The following is an 18,788-nucleotide window of genomic DNA, read 5'->3' on the forward strand; positions in this document are numbered from 1 at the left end:
ACAAATCATCTTAAAAAAAGGAACATCTACTTTATTCAGCTTCTGAAGAATGTCCAATATTTATCGCGGAGTCGGAAAAACTCGGACTGTATATGGAATCTGGACTACTTAACTCTTGTGCAAATTTATCTAATGAAGACTCGACTATAGAAGCTGGTATTTCTTCTTGAAGAATAATTTCCTTGATTTCTTCAGTTGTAGGTGTCTCCAGCAAAGGAGACAGCTCTAAATCTTGTTCTTCCTCGGTAACTGTCTTAATGAATTCTTGTGGTCTTGTGGTGGTAGTAGTGGTGGTAGTAGTGGTGGTAGTAGTGGTGGTAGTAGTGGTAGTAGTGGTAGTAGTAGTGGTAGTGGTAGTAGTAATTGGAACAGCTGAGATTTCTTCTGTGTCGTCACCAGAGTCGTTTAATGAAAGAAGTTTTCTTTTGTAAATCCCATTTTCTTTGGTCTCAGTTGGAGTTCCTTCCAAGTTATTTTCTCCCTTTAATATTAAATTTAGTTTAATGTAGTCATCGTGTATGTCATATAAACTGGGAATGGTGATAGTCTCATCCATATTTACAAATTTAGAGACTATAAGTTCAATTTCAGACGATATTTTAGGCTGGGAGAAACATTTGCTAATTGAAAGTATTTCTGGATAAATCTCTCCAGATTTGTCGTAAATGAATGATTTCCAGAGATTATTTACTGGTTCATAAAATGTATTTGATTTTAATCCAAACATATATCCTAATTCAACTTCTTTATCAGACCACTCAATAAACTTGAGAGCACCGACCACATTCATCAAGATCGAGTGGATTCTCACATGTTCTGGAAACAGGTCCAATCCTGTAGCTTCAATATCAAATTCTTTATCCAGATTCCTGTTTCTGATATCAAGATGCATGGAAATCCTGTCTAATCCTGCCTTGGTATTCGGATTGTAAGGTAATCCAAAACCTGGGATTGTAAGTAACATAGAGACGTTGCCCAAATCATCATACAAATAGGGTAAACCGTATTCTCTCCTGTATTTACCTTGATCCTTTAACATAAATGATCTGTTTACGGATGATAATATTGACTCCAAAATTGAGGGGCAATTGTTGAGTACAAGTCTAAGAATAAGATTAACTGTTGACTCCTCTGATAGTGACTTTAAATCTTTTTGATCATTTGTCAAATTAACTTTGGCAATACCATATGAGCGACGAATATGAGAGTAATAGTTGGCTAATTTGATTAGTCCGTCTAATTCAGGTTCAGTCACGATGTTGTATTTCATCTCAACTTGCTTATACAAGTAAGATGGACCAAAATCCCACCATTTATCTGGGGAAGACGGCAAATCACTGTCTTGAATTACAACCCAATAATCAAATGCTTCCCATGCTGCAGAAAGGATTGCTTTTCTGGTTATTGGACCAAAATTACTCAATGCTATCATTTTCTCCCTAAGTTCCCTACCTTTTTTATGAACAGCATCCCATCCAAGTGGCAAGAGACTCGTGTCGATGTAGTTTTTCTCTAGTTGAAGGTAAATTTCGTCTAATACATCGACTGACCTAACTAATGTCGAATCCTTTATTTTAGAGGCCCAGAGATTCAAACTCGGAAGATCGCCTCGAGAGTGTAAAAGTGTAAGCTTTCTAATTACAACAAGCTCAAAGATTTTTCTTGCATATGTAAAGTCCGGTCTCTGATCTAAACTCCATTCAACAACTTGAACACTATCTGGAACAATCTCATCCAAAGCAATGGTGTTAGTATTCTCACATAAAATGGAGTGGACTAAGTATGCAAGGATAAAAAAGATATAAAGTGTATTCATATTTACTGTAACGCAATATTTAGTAACTCCAAAGTTAACAATCTATAAATCATTACAATTTCAGTGTAGCCGTTCTCTCCAACTATTTTATTTTTGGTACCGGCAAAATTGTTTATTTGCCTCTAATTAATTATTGGTAATAATTTTTATGCAGCTTTCCTGTTCTTCAATTAATATAAAAGAGCCGCCTTTTATTGGCGCCCTTTGATCCCGTCTTAGGTGATTACCTAGCCTGAGAGGGAAAATTGGGGCAAAAGGTAGAAGAGAAACAATGAAGTCGAATAACAAGTGGGGAGAAATAATAGTGTTTCTGTCTTAAATATGGGATTTTCTTTTATTATTTTATATTCTAACAATTATGAACCTCTTTTCTATATCTAAAAGATAAAATATTAGCTAGATTTAAATGAACACTACTAAGCATCGTTTTTGCCTGCTATTATTCTATAATTATCATATAGTTTCTGTAGGATTTCTGTTAGTTTGTTAACATTCCGGTAGAATTCAAGTGTGTTTCCAGATACCTTTATATTTAGGCGTTCATATTGTTGCATCTCCTTCAGGTCAAATGAATGCAGGAAGCGGTCAAGCAGGACTTTGAAGTCTGCAATTAAGAAAAAGATTTCAGAGGATGCTATTGAATTGTTCCTAACTATGTCTATGAATCTCTGAGACTCATAAAAGTCAATGAGGAACGAGTTAATCAGTACTAGTACAATTTCAACATCATCATTTTTACTCACGTGTACGTTTTCACCTTTAACAATAGACAAAAGATCATTTGTACAATTCAGTTTTATCCTTGATCCATATATAAGTTTCTGAGATGAGTTAAAATCATCATTTTTAATTCCAAATAATGTTATGAAAGGCGATTGAATACATAGGTCAGTACTAATATGTTTACTTTCATTGGTTAATCTGTCTGAGAAAAGCGTTGACAACTTTTTATCCCCACTCCCTAGTTTATCGCTAATTGATTCATCATTAATTATTTTATGATTTGAAAGAGGGAGGCAAAATTCATTTGAGTCATAATCAGAATCTGAACATGTAACTACTAAGGATTCCCTTGTATTTCTGAACACGTAGTTGTTAAATTCATCTATTTCTTGTTGAATATAGTTTGGAAGAGCAAGTAGCAAATTGCCAATTCTTCCAGTTGAAATTTTCTGTTTTAAATTAGTTAAAGATGATTTGTCTATTTGATTCCTGATGTTGCAGATAGAATTTCTAGTCATTGGTTTTGAAATGTATATATGTGCTAAAATAATTAACAGACGTTGAATTGAGTCGTTTGTTAAAAGATAACTCAAATTGTTTCTGTGCTCTTTACTTTGTTTATTTAGTATGTCTTCATCTTCGTTGAATAAATACTTGAATAATACTCCAGAGTGGATTAGTCTAGATAATAATAAATTTGTTCCCTCAAATTCAAACATATGTGAAATTAAGCCTGCATAACCAGTACATCCACAAAATCTATCTAAAACATGGAATCTTCTCAATAAGTCAACAGCAAATCTAAATTGAATAGCAGTTAATTTTCTGTGGAAATCTTGATTATAATCAACAGAGTAGAGTGAATCTCTATATAGTTTGACAAGAGCCTTAAGTGTTATAACTGCTCTATCTTTTGTAATTCCATTCTTTGATTGTTCACTCAATATATTCTCAAATAACATAAATGTTCTTAAAACTGTCGTTGGTGTCACTGGAAAATTGCCCTTAATTGTTGGAAGTTCTGAAGTTAATAGTCTGTTCCTTTTCCCTACTGAAATGTCCCAAAATACAATTGAACCTTGAACATCATAACCTCTTCTTCCTGCTCTTCCAGATGCTTGACGGTAAAGAAGCGGTGTAAGGGTAATCGAATCATTTATAAAAACAGTAGTTCTACATGGCATGTTCACACCAAGAGCCAAGGTTCTTGTTGAAATTATTATACACAAATAACCCATTCTATATAAAGTTTCTACTGCTCTCCTGTATCTCAGACTCAAACCATCATGATGAATTCCTATTCCTCTTTTCAAACCTTCAATAAAAACTGGAGAAATCTTACCTTCGCAGGAGTTTAATATATCATTAATTTCCCTTTCTCTGCCTCCCAAAACTTTTCTATCACAAAATGAAAATTCTGGATCATATTCCTCTGCTATGTCAATAGGCTCAAGTAAATTTTCCAATGCTTGAAGCTCGCTTTCATCGATCACAATTCCTTGTTTCTCTCTTTGTTGACGACTCATAGTATTCAGCTTCAATAACATATCCCTTCTTTGGATGTTTTTAATGTATTGTTCTTGTCTTTTTTTGTTTATTGCTTTAGTTGCTATAGTTGCTTCTTCAGTTCCATAATATTTGTCATGATGATCTTTAGTAAGTTTTTCAATAAGTGAATGGCCTAAGTGTTCAACTACTGCTCTCTCCATATTGAATATAATACATGGAAGTAAATTTTCTTGTTGAAGCTTTCTAACCATTTTCAATATGCTCTCAGAGCTCTTATATGGGGATGTAGAATAAGGAGATAGAATTGCACTTTTAGCCAATGATATGGAATTTTCTATGCTATTTTCATCTGAATCTGAGACATTTCTCAATAGTTTTTTAACATTTTCTATCCCCATGATCATTTCATATACATTAGAATCATTCTTTTTAGCCAATTCTATCATTTTCTTCTGATAACTTACACTTGGATTTACTAAGAGATTTGATGCAATATTATTCCACATTTCTTTTGTTATAGTTTTATTTTGAACTAAAGATACTGTTGTCAGTAATATTGTTGAAAGATACCATCTATATTGTCTTTTTGTGATAGCTATTGTTCCTGAAAAATAAATTTGAGGAGATAACCAAGTAAAATATTCTTCTATAATTTTTTTATTATTCGAAAGTAAATCCCTTAATGATAAGTAAAAATCCAAACAATCACTTGGTGTAAGGTAAAAGTCACCTGGAAGTCCATATGAAAGAACTCTGTCATAAGTAAGCGAATTTATTGGATTTAATGGATATAAATCCCCGTCATTATATACATAAGTTGACAAATCTGCATACCTTTCACTATATGAAATAAAGTGAACATTACTTGATGGAAGTTTTCCAATTCTTTGAAGCCAGTTATAAAACCCATGTGGATTACCAATTGTAGCAGACAAACATAAATATGGGCATGGGATAAGTTGGAATATCCTTTCCCAATGAACGCCACCATCCGATTCATTAATGCAGTGAACCTCGTCAAATATCACAAATTTAATTCTTGAAACCCATTGTTGATATGATGTACTCATTAAGAGCAACTCAAGCATAAATGGCAAAGTAATTAATATTTGACACTGTGTTGGAATGTTGATAGAGTACTCTCTGTTTAGTTTGCAAAGTAGTGATATTCTCGAATGGTTTGGATACATCTTGGATCCAAATCTATATGTAATTTCAGCATGAACTTGGTCTGCAAGTGCTTTTGTAGGAGCAATAAAAATAACAACACTTTCATTGTCATATCTCAAAACCTGTTCCATTGCATAGTAACAGATAAAAGTTTTACCACTAGCAGTAGGAGCACAAACTAAGGCTGAATCACCAGAATCAATTATGTCCAATATTTTTTTTTGCCAGTAATCTGGATTAAAAGGAACTCTTTGGTCTGATATACTTCCTGTAGAACGTTCAAAATCAGCTCCCATATATCTTAATTGGAAAAGAGCTTCACAATCGTTTGGTGCACTCATATTGATTTTCTCCTTCATTGACAATTCCTCAAATGATTTTTTAATACTGTTGTATATGCTAGAGTATTCAGAGTAGTTCGTGTCTTCAGGAAAGTTCGAGGGTTTATTAGATAAAATTTTCTTATCCTTTGATTTATCTTTATTCTTAGTTTTTTTCTTTTCAGTATTTGCATTGGTATCATTACCATTAAAAAGAGAGTTTTCATTCATATTAATAATGTCTGATTCCATTTTAAATTTATAATTTCCAATAATGTTCTTTGCAGAAAGTTTGAATCCCAATAAAATCAATGAACCGATTATTTCTGAAAGAGCATGTTTATCCATATATTTGTAGAATTGGTTGTAAGTTTCAATAATAAGTCTGAATAACATACATGTTGCAGATCTTGCTTTTACCATGTGAGAAATGTCTGGTAGAGTACCAAATTTAAAACTTCTTATTACTGAAATGCATGTTTGAATTGTTTTTAGAAGAACTTTGCACTTTGATTTTGGTAATTTAAATGATTTAGAAAGTCCTTTAAAAGAACCAAATTCATTTGTTTTCCTTGGAACTCCAATCAACATATCGTACACAGCAACCATAAATGATTCAGGGTCACCTTTAGATAATATATTATTCAACTTAATATCATAATGAATAAGCTGGTTTTCATCATCTTGCTTCATTTTGATCAACTTTGCACTTTCATTTTTTCTTCTAATCTCTTCAGCTTTAGAAGATAAACTTGTTTGGTTTGAATTATTAGATTGACTTTTTTGTTTGTCCTCGTTTTTATCAGAAATTTTATTCCAAACATGGAAGGGATTAACTACAATGGTTTGTTGCAATTTATCACTACCTGCTAATATCTGACCTAAATTGAACCAAAACTGTTGCTGCCTCTGATTGTCCCTTAGTTGTTTTTTCTTTTCAAGTTCTGCAGAAAGTTTTGATCCTTGACCTTCCTTACCTGAATATTCCTTGTGAGAGTTTGGACGTGTTTCACTTGGTCTGTCCATTTCCCAAGATGCTACGTCTCTTAAACCAGAAATTTGAATTATTTGTGTCAAATACTCATTTAAATCATCCGCATTATTACTATCAATAGTCGTACCCTTAACTAAACCATCGTCGGAAATCCCTACACCCAATTCTGACAAGACTCTAATTACGAATTTAGATTTTAATGGTAGTAGCATGCTATTAACCTTATCTTTAGTTTTGTTTTTACAACTAATGCTGTTATTTATTATGTTTTTACCGAAAAAATTTAGTATTTTTTGATCCTCTTCGCCATCAATGTACCTATTTAACACTCCTGTAAAGGATAATGGAAAGAATGGTTGGAAAACTCCAACAGAGAGTTTACTCCAGTATTGCTCCAGGTTAGAAGTGTCATTTTCATCAAGTCCAAATATTTCTTCAAGTAAGGAAGAACAAAAATCTTCTGAAGTTAAGTTCAAGTCTTTATTTTTTATAGTTGAATACCCAATAACTAAGAATAAGAATTCCGTTATCAAAGGATCATTTAAATCAGATATTTGAGATAAAATTGAACCAATATTTGTATTGGTATTGCCTATATATGAATTTATATTTTCTGTTAAACTTCTAAGCTGTTTGGATGATTCGTGAATATAAAGCGATTCGAGTGATTTAAAAACAGAAAGAAAGGACCAATTATCATCAATTTCACCTTTATTTAACCACTCATTTACTATAACTTTATATTTAAGAACAAGATTAGAAATACAGTGACGATCTTCGTAACTTAGTTTTTTAACTTTTAAATAACCAGATAAAAGCAAGATCTTTGAGTATAACAGAATTAAAGAAATATTGTGCATAATTGACTCATCTGTTTTGGAAATATTTAAATCATCTTCAGATATCGAATTTTTGACAAGTGATTTAATGAACAGGATAAATATTTCATCTGAACCTATGTGGTTAGATATACAATATTCACTAGGTCTAAGTGACATTTCTGAAATATATTTTGTCTCGCCATTAATATCTGATGAATCAGATAATCTTAGTGTTACTTCTTGTCTCATAATGTATTTATTTAGTTCAGTAAGACGCGATTCTGTTGTAGAAGAGTATGTAAATGCAATAATTTTTTGTCCTTTTCTCTCAAAATTATAAAATAATGAAACATTTGAGTAACTAAGCATTTCGAGAGTAAATGAAAGAAGTGAAGTTGAAATATCTAATTCATCAGTGTATTGTTCATCTTCACTGTATTCTTCAATCGAATATTCGTTTTGAGACCCATTATTTGTATTATCACGTAAAGTTTTATGTAATTCATTCAAATTAGTAATAGAGCTCCCATCTTCTAAAAAGAAAATGCTTGGTTCTTGTTCTCGCAGGAAAAACTGATATTCTTCCGAAAGCCAACTAGAAAAATGTTTGCTTTTAAAAGTTTCAAGATTTAACTTTGTATGAAGAAGAAGTGATTCCCTCAAAAGAGAAAGCCCTGGGTTTATTTTTGCAAGTATCTCAGAAAAATCATCTAAAAATATTAAAATAATTCTCTTTGCTCCTGCTTCAATTAAATAATTTATAAATCTTTCAAAAAGATAAATATAAGGAAGTGTTTGTGGAGTTGACTCAGGGTCAATCTCAAAACCAAATGAATAATACAAATGAATTATAAGACCCTCGGCGTTTACAAATACATTCTCAGAGTCAGAAACATCTGGGGTAACATCTGTTTTTGAAACTTGAGCAGAACTGAAGTACCATTTTAAAATATCACCCAATTTGCCTTTTGACTTCTTAATACCTAAAGGTGTATTGTAATTATCATTGCTTCTAGAGCATTCCAACAATTCATTCAGTCTAACGTTTAACGCCGAATAGTTTGAAGCATGCTGCAAATTAGTCAAGTATCTCATAGCTGTTGCTCCCAAGTTTTCTGTTAAATCACCCAAATTACCAAATGTTTTTGTATGTTCAAAATCTTCGGAGAAGTCATTACCATGTTTAGACAAAGAGTCGAAGGAACAGGATAATTCGTCGTCCATTTTTGAAGAATTATAATTACACACTAAAGCAAAAAAATCAATACGGCAATTCTACCCTATTCAGTCCTTTAAAAAATGTTTTGTTGACATTTAAAAAGAATATGTGGTGAATTAAATCCGTGCTATTCGACACTTACAATATTTTCAAATGAGGAAATCATGGTTAAATAAAGCAACTCATTTCAAATGACAAACCCGCCTTTTTAAGCCGCTTTTGAGTTTTGTGAATTCCCGTTATTTGCGCTTAAATTATGTCATTTGTTACAAAACGGAATCACAATGGGATTCTAATAAATTAAGGAGCGATTGTAATATTAAATGCTAAATTTAGATAAATTAGTTTTACTTTATATGATTTTAATTCTTTTTAGGCCTTTATTATTGAGTTAATTGTGCATGCATGCAATAAATATTAACTATTAGTTTTTAATACCGACCTGACATGGCGCTAATCGTCACCTGCGTTTTTTCTTTTTTTGTTTTTTTTTTTAATTGTGGGGGCATTTGAATGGCTTAAGTGGCATTTTCGGCGTGTGTAAAGAAATGATTTTATTTTAAGAATAGGAAAAGCTTCCTTCGATTTTTGATTAATATAAAAAAATCGTTTTTGATTTACACGAGTTAGAACAGTGATATTACTACTATTACCTTCACTGTAAATGTTTATATTTTAGAAACACTATTAAATGGACAATTTACTGTCAAAAGATAATTAACTTTTAATTATTCACCAAAAAAATAATTATTATAGAATTATTTGTATAATTAATGAAATGATAAAGTAAAAAACAATGAAAACTGTTATTCCAAATCAGTTAAAGAAAAGCAATAAATGTGATGTAGAGAATATAATGGGAAAAGTTGACAGTGAAAATGCATTTAAAATAGAGGAGCCAACAAATGTAAAAGTAACAAAAGATTATTTGAGTTTCTTTGAAGTAATTAGTGAAAAGGAGAACTTGTTTGTTGATGATTTAATTAATTTAAATTTAATCAATATATATAAGGATATTCAAATAAATGAGATACAGGTAATCGAGAACTTTGTTAAAAATAATAGATTTATTAAAAATAGTATAATGATAACAAAAGAATTATCAGAATCAGAGATTTTACTCGAGTTTGGCAAAAAAATACAAGGTTCAAATACAGATAAAAATAATGATGAAATGATATTTGATAGATTAATTAAAATTACACATATATTGGGTATAATGCTATTTACAAATATATACTTTTTTAATGAACAAAAGTTTGAAAGCGAATTAAGGACTTTAGGTAGTATAATAAGAAATGTACTACCTTTTATATATTATGACAACACCAAATCAAACTCTGAATTATTTTGGGAGGTTTTCTACCATTGCTTGGGATCGGTAAAAATAATAGTTAACGTCAATAACATTCAAGAAATGTGTTCTACACAGGTAATTATGAATTTAATTAGTGTTTTTTCAATTGAAGAAATTAGTGCAAAAATAATTCTTTTGGTAATCGACATTATTGTTCATTTATTCATTAGAAATTCAATTAATTCTATTGCATTTGTGGAAAATACGTTAAATTCAATATTTAATGTAATGGAAGGCATACCAAAAAGCCTCAAGTCACTAAAAAAAGCAAGAATATGTATTGACTTGGATTTTTCAATGCATTATTATGTTTACTTGATTATAAGGATAATTCAGGGGATATGTATTCCAAATGATGTTGTTTTAAGCAATGACTTCGATTCGAATAAACAAAATTCAATAAAATACCACAGCTTGGCAAAGTCAATTTGTAATCAATTTTCAACATTTTTTATTAATAAATTAATATTTAATAGAGTTAAAAATAAAGACTATCACTATTCAACTGGGAATGATATTGCAGCAGTTATATTTTTAGACATGCTAAAGGCATCATTAAATCCTAAATATTATATTTGTTCAACAATAATAACTGTAATATTAGTTCAATTGATTAAAATATCCAATTCACTTATTAGTAGCAATTCTAATTCGAAAATCAATTTAGTACAGATTGATACTTATTCAAAAGAACTTTGCATTTATCTACTTGGAATTTCTCTTTCAACGTTCCTAAAAAATATTAATTACAATATATCATTAAATGGTATATCAGGTAATAATAATGATAATTTAGATAAAGTTCATGATAATCGTGATATTCACAATACGAATACGAGTGGTGAAATAGACTGTATATGTGATATTTATTCATTTAATTCAGATTTTGGTGATAAAATCGGCTGCAAAATATGTGATAAAATGTTTCATTATAATTGCATCAGTGATAACACATACTCAGAGATTAACGAAGATTGGAAATGCGATGACTGTGTTATTAATGATATTTCAAATGAATTAAATAAAAGTATGGGTAATGATTCTGAATCAATCTCAGACAATTTAGATAACTCAAAAATACATGTTATTGTGGTTATTACACTTGACTATCTATATAGAAAAACTGGGTTAAATACCTCTCCAACAAAATTTGAAACGATTAATCGAAAAAGAATAGTAACTGATGTGAATAGCTCAGTTATATGTTCTTTCATATTGGAAATGGAGTCAAAGTTGAAATTATTTGATTTAAATAATACAAAAGAATGTGGCAAATTACATAATTTAAAGGCGAACAAAAATAAAAATATTGAAAGGAATGATGATGGTAAGAAAAAACTATTTCTTATGCTTGTTAAAGAGTGGTTTTCTCCAGTAACCAATGTTCATTCATCACTTGTAACATATTCATCAAAGTTTCCAAAACTACTTGATTCTTGTACAATAAGAATATGGAATAATTACTTATTGAAAGAAATAAAAGCACTATCTAGTTTAGTTTTACATTGTTTGCTAGCCAACATATACAATTCATCTTTATCAACAATGAGAAGAATTGCACTCAATTCATTGGGTCAAGTGATTTCTGTAAAACCAAGTTTATTATCTATAAACAACACAGTGTTAAATGCAATATTATTATCGCTTAAAGATAAGACACCTAAAATTAGAGAAAGAGCATTAGTAATTATTGAAAAATATGTTTCTGATATATATTCAATTCAAATATTAGGGAATAAAGATAAATTTGAAGACGAGAATAAGTTGCTTTTAAATCAAATAATCAGAACTACCTTTGACATTTCTCCATTAGTCAGATTGGCCTCAATTAAAATACTTAAAATAATATATTCAAAAAATCCAACTAATCTATATATTGGTTCATTGTTATTGAAGAGAGCATTGGCAAGTGATGAAACCCAATCGATAAAACGTTTATCAATAGATACGTTTATTTCTCTTTGGTTTTGCAATACAAGTGTAATTAATGAAAAAATGGGAAGCAGTTTAGTAGAAATAATAAATTATTCAGAAAGTAAAGATTTTAACCAATCAGTTAGAATTGAATACAAGGGTCATAATAGTTTTATAGGATATATAAAAGCAATAATAAGAAGTAATTCTGATGATAAAAATGCAGAAAACTTGATTTCAAGATGGTCAAAAATTTTGATTGATATGTTTTTAAATTGTGAAGATTTTGATAATTTGAAAGAAACTAAAGAATCAGAATTGAAGGATGCATTATTATTTAGTGAAAAAAAACTGAATATTTTAAAATCAATAGAGATAATAGGTCAAATATATCCAGAATCAATAACGGAAATATACCCACACATTATTGTTTATCTAAAAGACTTTTCCATAATTAAATCAGATGTAATAATAAATATTTGTACAGTTTTATCTTATATACTACCATTAGTTAAATCTATGAATACCAAAAGCATTGAAATGGATTTGTTGAAGATAGTTATGGATTCAAAATCACCTCAATTAATAAGGTCATCAATACTTTGCTTAACAAGCCTTGTAGGTGACAATTCGAAGGAGAATTATGTGAACGAAAATAATATAATTACACCAATAATAATGGAAAGTATAAGAAATTTATGGGAATATAAATGCAAAATTGAAGCTGACATAGGTTCTTTTGAAGTTAAAGCTTTGGATTCAATAAGAAGAAACGCATGGTTATTAGGTTGTATTTATGAATACAGTTCACCGAAAATCGCCTTAACATTTTTAAATAATAAAATAGAGAGAGCTAAAATAATAGAAACAGAATTTGGAATTTCTTGGGCATTATACAATGATAAATGTGACTCAATGAGTGATAGCAAATTGGGAACTGTAATTAGTGTTGACTACAATGTAATAGACTCAAGCAATTTTGTTTTTGATTTACTTTGTGATTTATTTTATTCACTAGATTGGAATCTAAATAAAAGTATATTGTTTCCAACGCTAATTCAATTTTTAATGAATCAAAAACAGTTTATTAAGACAGTAAAATTTAATACTTTGATTAGAAGTGCATTAAGAGGAGTTAGAATTAAAGAAAATTATGTTAATAAATTAAAGTCATCTGATACCGAAAATAGTATGGATAATGACAATTTAAACATAGCAAAGAGGTCAGGTCTTTGTATTATTTCATTGCAGGGGATATTTTCTTTACTTAAAAATTATGAATACAGAGCAATAAAAGAAAATAAAAGTAACCAATATAATGACGATCTATTAAATAATAGTACAACAGATATTTTAGAAGCTCAGAGTAATGAACACTCAAATAATATAGAGGAAAATACCTATGGAAGTAGAATTTATAATACTCCAAATAATAGAAGTAGTAAATCATCCAAATATAAAGATCAATTTGAACCCTATTCTCCAGTAAGTTCATCAACATTCTCAAACGTTGAAAATCTTTCAACAGTAAAAACAAATATATTAGGGTCTACCTCTCAAAATACAACTTCATCATCAGCTTCTCAGCCATTAGCGTCCAATTTAGATATATTGTTGTCCTTGTTTCAAGAAACTACAACTGAGAATGTTATCAGATTTAATAAAGTTCAAAAACAACAAATATCTTCATTAATACTTTGTATACTGGAACTGTTTAACAAACACGGCCTTGTTAATCCGACATCTATCATTCCTCCGATATCTGGGCTATTATTTTCAATAAACAAAGAAATTTCTTATAAGTCATACCAAATAATATGTTCTATGTTTGATAGGTTCCCTAATTTAATAATGAATAAATACAAGGAAATTACAATTAATGGGTTTATTTACTACTATTCCAATGTTAAAAATATGTTTGGAGTTTATAGTAAAGAGGATTCAGATTCAACTTTAAAGTATATATTTACAAAAGAAATAGCAGAAGAAAATATACAAGGAAAAACGAGGTCCGAGTTTTTGGGAATTACTTTTGAATATTTTTCAAGAATATATGTTGAGAAATGTAGGGGAAAAAAAGTATACAGAGAAAGCTTTATAAAAGGTTTTTGTAAACAATTCGAATTATTATTGTCGATCGATGAAGTCAAGTGCTTGTTAAATAAATTGAGTTCAAATATCAATATGAGCAATAAAGCTTTGTTGATGTTATATATAGAATTTGTTTCATATTTGATATTGGCACTTCCTTTCATTTATGAATCCGAACTGCTTTTGTTGCTTTATAATCTGGGAGAAATATGTGTTTCTTGTTCTCAAAATTGCAACAACATACATGAAACGAGTGAAATTATTGATGAATTAGAAATGAAAATATATTCGAACGCAATATTGGTTATTACATGCACATCTTTGCAAAAGATTTTAAAAGAAGAATATAATGTTGACGAAAGTCATATATCTAACTTCAATCCATATAATTCAATTCACAAAGAAAAACCCAAATATTCTCACTTAGATGTGGAATTTCAAGCGAATACGAATGAAGGTGTTACAAACATCATTTCTTTAAATAGGAATAAAATATACGAATCTATGGGTAATTTTAGAGAGAAACTATTCAATATTTGGGAACTATCTTCCAGAGATAGTTCTACTGAGAATCTAGTTGAGTTCGTCAATGAGATTTTATATCTGAATGCACATACCACTACTGAGAAAGTGACGAAGCCAGGTAAAAAGAAACTAAAGAAAAAAAGTGTAAAAAGAAGCAGAGATGAAGACCAATGTTCAGACACAAATTCATCTCAAAGTTGGAGTCCAACGTGACTTTGAGACTATATTTGGTTTTTTTCTTTTTTTAGTTAAATTATTTTATTTTTAAGAAACAATCGAAGAAATTCATTAAATGAACAGCTTCATATAGATACAAATTTATTTTAATAATTATCGTCATTATCACTAAAATACCATAGAATAATTTGTGTTAGTTTTTTGCCATAGCATGAGTTTCCATTTTATTACTGTTTATTGGATCACATGCATGTTTTTACATGTACAATGTGGACAATATATGGAATATAACACCGGGACGAAGCATTGTGTGTGTGTATATAAATATAATTATAATTATATTATCCTTATTAAGTATTTCATTTAAATATTATAAGTTAGTATTATTTGTAATTTTAAGTTGTTAAAAACAAAAAAAAAAAAAAATTAAGATCGTTGTAGGCGGTCTTTAAATGGAGATGGCAGAACAAGTCTGATAATAGGCCAACATAATATTGTGTGGGGATTAGGATTTGGAAAGGAAAAAATGCAAGAAAATCAAGAAAATAAACTCGAAAAAACAATCATTAAAGTTCAAGATGAGAAACTGCACGAAACAAACTATGAAATGGGTTTTCTGCACGATTGGACATTACTTTGTACAAGAATAGAGAATGGGTTAAAATTAGGGGAGCAAATGAAACTTGCAATAGAAGAGAGAGCATCTTTGGAAGAATTATACTCAAATGGATTGGAAAATATTTCATCTAGATTTTTCCCTTTTGGAACTGAAAGTACAACCCTATCTTCCGCGATAATATCACTAAGAAATGAAACTTACAGAAGATCCAAACAGTGCAGAGAATTATCCGAGACACTTAGATCAGATGTGTTGAATAACACATTAAATAGTATGTTAGAAAATCACAGATCTGCATATAGTCATTTATTTAAAACAGGGAAAGAAATAACTGATGAATTACAACGAAAGTACAACGACTTCATAAGATTAAGAGATAATTATGGTATTGCAAGGCATAATGTGGGTCAATTATCTTTAAGATATCACGAATTAGTTAAAAATAATACAATTGAAAACAAAATTACATTGTTAGGAAGAGAAATTTTAAGAAAAATATTAGAATTTGAGCAATTGGAAAAAGATTATAACAATAGTGTAGAAAGTTTTGAAATATATTATAGTTTTTATTTAAATGAGATGAAGCATATAATAAATACAATGGAAGATATGGATAAAAAGAGAATAAAATGTCTTTCTGATACATTTATGAAAATGATGATTTACGATATGAGTTATATAAGAAATTTGCAATATGATTCAAACAATGTTATCAATTCATTACAAGATATTGACGCAGAAAAAGATATTTTAGAGTATACAAACAGATTTGGAGAATTGAATATGGAATCGTGTTTAGAAATTGATAATAAAAAAATAATCAATTTGAGAGCAATAAGTAAAATGGACAAGGGGATAATAAAAAAAGAGAATTGGAGGGATATATGCAGCAAGATGAGTAATTTAAAAATATCGAATGATGAATTTATTACATTAACAACATCACAAATGGCAGAAAAGAATATCATGTTAGAAAATATGTTAGACTTACAATCTATTATATCTACATTAGTAAATCCTTCAACAGCAATAAAAGCACAAAAAGCAGTTAAAGTTTTGTTGACACAATTGAATATGCTAATAAATGAAGCTAATCAGGATGAAAGTTGTGATGATTTTAAATCTATTCAAAAATCTGACAGTTTTGAGAGTATTTGTTCATTTACTGCCTCAAAGGATCATTCATTAGAGTCATCAACAACTTGTTCAAATGAATTAATACAAGATGATGTACAAGGATCAAGTAATTATATTTGCCATGATAATAGTTATAATGATAATATTATTAATAGTAATATTAGGAAAGAAAATACTGAAATAAACTATATGAATATGTACTGTAATTTAATAAACTATTTTTCAAATATAGAATCAAATAAGGACAATAGTGAGGTAATATATAAAATTAATAAATTAGATAACTATGGTTTAAACAAATATAGAAATTGCAATTATTATTTAAATTCATTAATGAAATATACATTGAGAAATAAGGAATGTAAGTTAATATTAAATATGGACGAAGAAAATACGAATATATTAAAAAATCATCTTTTTACTATACTTGATTACATACAAAATGAAAAAAGTATATTATTATTTAGAAAAATATTATTTCTTTCAGAGTCTGTGATAATAAATGATTCTGAATTATTTAAGTACCTTTACAAACATGATGTCTGGAATGTCGTAAAAATTTGGGAAGACACAATATTACTTTGCATTTCTGAACATTATCAAAAAAAAATATTAGAATCAGATTCTTTAGAATTTGAAAAGTTTAGAAATATATGTGAAATTGAATACTATTACAAATTAAACAACACTGAGAGATTATCATTATTAATGAGAAAATTGGGAATACCAGAAATACCAATAATTACATTATTTACAAAAATATGTAGTCAGAATGGATTAGAAAAAAGTTATTGTGACAAATTATTATTTAATTTAAAAAATAACAATATTTAGATTGTTAATTAAAAAGTGTTTTGGAAATTAAATAATTATTTCTATAATATTTAATTTTTATTTCACATTACTTATTTCCTCCATAATTTCGAAAAAAAAGTAAAATATAATAGTCACAATATATACGGAGATACTATTTCCAATTAAAGAATACTGTTGTAAAAGAGTAAGATCGGTATCATTGAACCAATCATCTGGAAAACCCATTATTAATAAAATCTCAGTAGGATGAAAACATCTAATTTTAATATTTGATAAGTTATTTATTTTTTGGAATCTATGTGGTTCTATTGTTGATGTGTTAAAAATATGATCATAAATATTAATATTATAATTAAAATTTGAATGCTCAATATTATTTGAGAAGTTTAATAAGGGCCCACCACGTCCTTTTGTTTTAATATAACTCTTTACGAATGTTGTAGATACCTTTGAGTATTTATTAACAATATCAAATTTAAAAGAAGGATTACTTTCAATGATATTTATAGAAAGATTAACAAGTTCATTTATCTCATTGATACTGAAATCTCTGATAATATCTTTTATTAAAGTTGGTTTATTACAATAATGATCAAGTATAAAATTACACTTATTTTCGCTAAATGGTAGATAACAAATTATATTATTATATTCTGACTTAATATTATCATTACCTGAGAGTAATCTATATGCGTTATAATCTTGAAATTTGTGATACAAGTTTTTTTTGCAATTTTTAACGCATTGATTCATTAGAATATTAATACTATGACCGGTATTAATTATGTTATCACGTATTGCAAGACAATAATATCTAACCCTTGTATTTGGTATTCCAATAAGTGTTGGTGTAATAAGAAATTCAAATACAACGAAATTGAGTTTATTCAACATATTCATCATTATATTGTGAGTATTAGATATTTCAAAGTTAATAACATTCTCTATAAACCATGCTTTAGGAGCTTTATCTCCAATTTCATACATCAATTCAATTAATTTTAAAAACGGTTTAGTTCTATTATCATTTGAGTCTTTATTAGACCCACCTTTAGTAAAAGGTTGACAAGGAGGGCTTATTAACCAAATATCGGACTTCGGAATATCATGTATTGTCAAAGTTTCAATATTTTTACACGAAACATTTGTCTCGGGAAAATTTTTCATGTAAACTTTATTTGCAAATTCATTTATTTCGTATGATTTGATTACATTCAATCTATAACTTGAATTCTACAGAATTAAAAAAATAGGTTTTTATTATTGATAAAAAATTTTATGTGACATAAGTTTATTTTCTTCCCATTTAAAAAAATGTTCACTTACCAATGCGGAAAGTTCAAATGCATTTTTAAGGGATAAATGGAGTCCACCGATTCCACTAAAAAATCTAGAGGCGAAAAAATTTTGTTTTTTTTTTACAATAAATATGAAGAATTGAAAATAGATGATTCAATAGTGTTATATTTATAGATAAAATTATTAGAAGTTATTTTTATAGTAAAGTATAAAAAATAGATTTAAAAAAGAAACAAGTTATCGAGCAAAACTAAAAATAAAAGAAGTAAACTTACTCTAAA

At 28.7% G+C, this 18,788-nt stretch overlaps 5 protein-coding genes across 5 annotated transcripts; 2 read left to right on the plus strand and 3 right to left on the minus strand.

Moving 5' to 3' along the window:
• Positions 1-31: 31 nt before the first annotated feature.
• On the minus strand, positions 32-1,816 carry FG386_000904 (uncharacterized protein; the record flags this gene model as incomplete). Its single annotated transcript, XM_067340248.1, has 1 exon — positions 32-1,816. One exon carries the CDS (start codon positions 1,814-1,816, stop codon positions 32-34), a length of 1,785 nt encoding a protein of 594 aa, XP_067197093.1.
• A 416-nt stretch (positions 1,817-2,232) lies between these two features.
• FG386_000905 (SKI family SFII helicase) lies at positions 2,233-8,577 on the minus strand (the record flags this gene model as incomplete). Its single annotated transcript, XM_067340249.1, has 1 exon — positions 2,233-8,577. The coding sequence occupies one exon, from the start codon at positions 8,575-8,577 to the stop codon at positions 2,233-2,235; it is 6,345 nt and encodes a 2,114-aa protein (XP_067197094.1).
• A 791-nt stretch (positions 8,578-9,368) lies between these two features.
• FG386_000906 (uncharacterized protein) lies at positions 9,369-14,672 on the plus strand (the record flags this gene model as incomplete). The annotated part of the gene is made up of 1 exon (XM_067340250.1): positions 9,369-14,672. One exon carries the CDS (start codon positions 9,369-9,371, stop codon positions 14,670-14,672), a length of 5,304 nt encoding a protein of 1,767 aa, XP_067197095.1.
• Positions 14,673-15,162: 490 nt separating this feature from the next.
• FG386_000907 (uncharacterized protein) lies at positions 15,163-17,226 on the plus strand (the record flags this gene model as incomplete). The annotated part of the gene is made up of 1 exon (XM_067340251.1): positions 15,163-17,226. One exon carries the CDS (start codon positions 15,163-15,165, stop codon positions 17,224-17,226), a length of 2,064 nt encoding a protein of 687 aa, XP_067197096.1.
• Positions 17,227-17,283: 57 nt separating this feature from the next.
• On the minus strand, positions 17,284-18,375 carry FG386_000908 (DNA (cytosine-5)-methyltransferase domain-containing protein; the record flags this gene model as incomplete). The annotated part of the gene is made up of 1 exon (XM_067340252.1): positions 17,284-18,375. One exon carries the CDS (start codon positions 18,373-18,375, stop codon positions 17,284-17,286), a length of 1,092 nt encoding a protein of 363 aa, XP_067197097.1.
• Between the last annotated feature and the right edge of the window lie 413 nt (positions 18,376-18,788).

Source organism: Cryptosporidium ryanae (assembly GCF_009792415.1).
Source record: "Cryptosporidium ryanae isolate 45019 chromosome Unknown contig_18, whole genome shotgun sequence".
Classification (NCBI taxonomy): Eukaryota; Apicomplexa; class Conoidasida; order Eucoccidiorida; family Cryptosporidiidae; genus Cryptosporidium; species Cryptosporidium ryanae.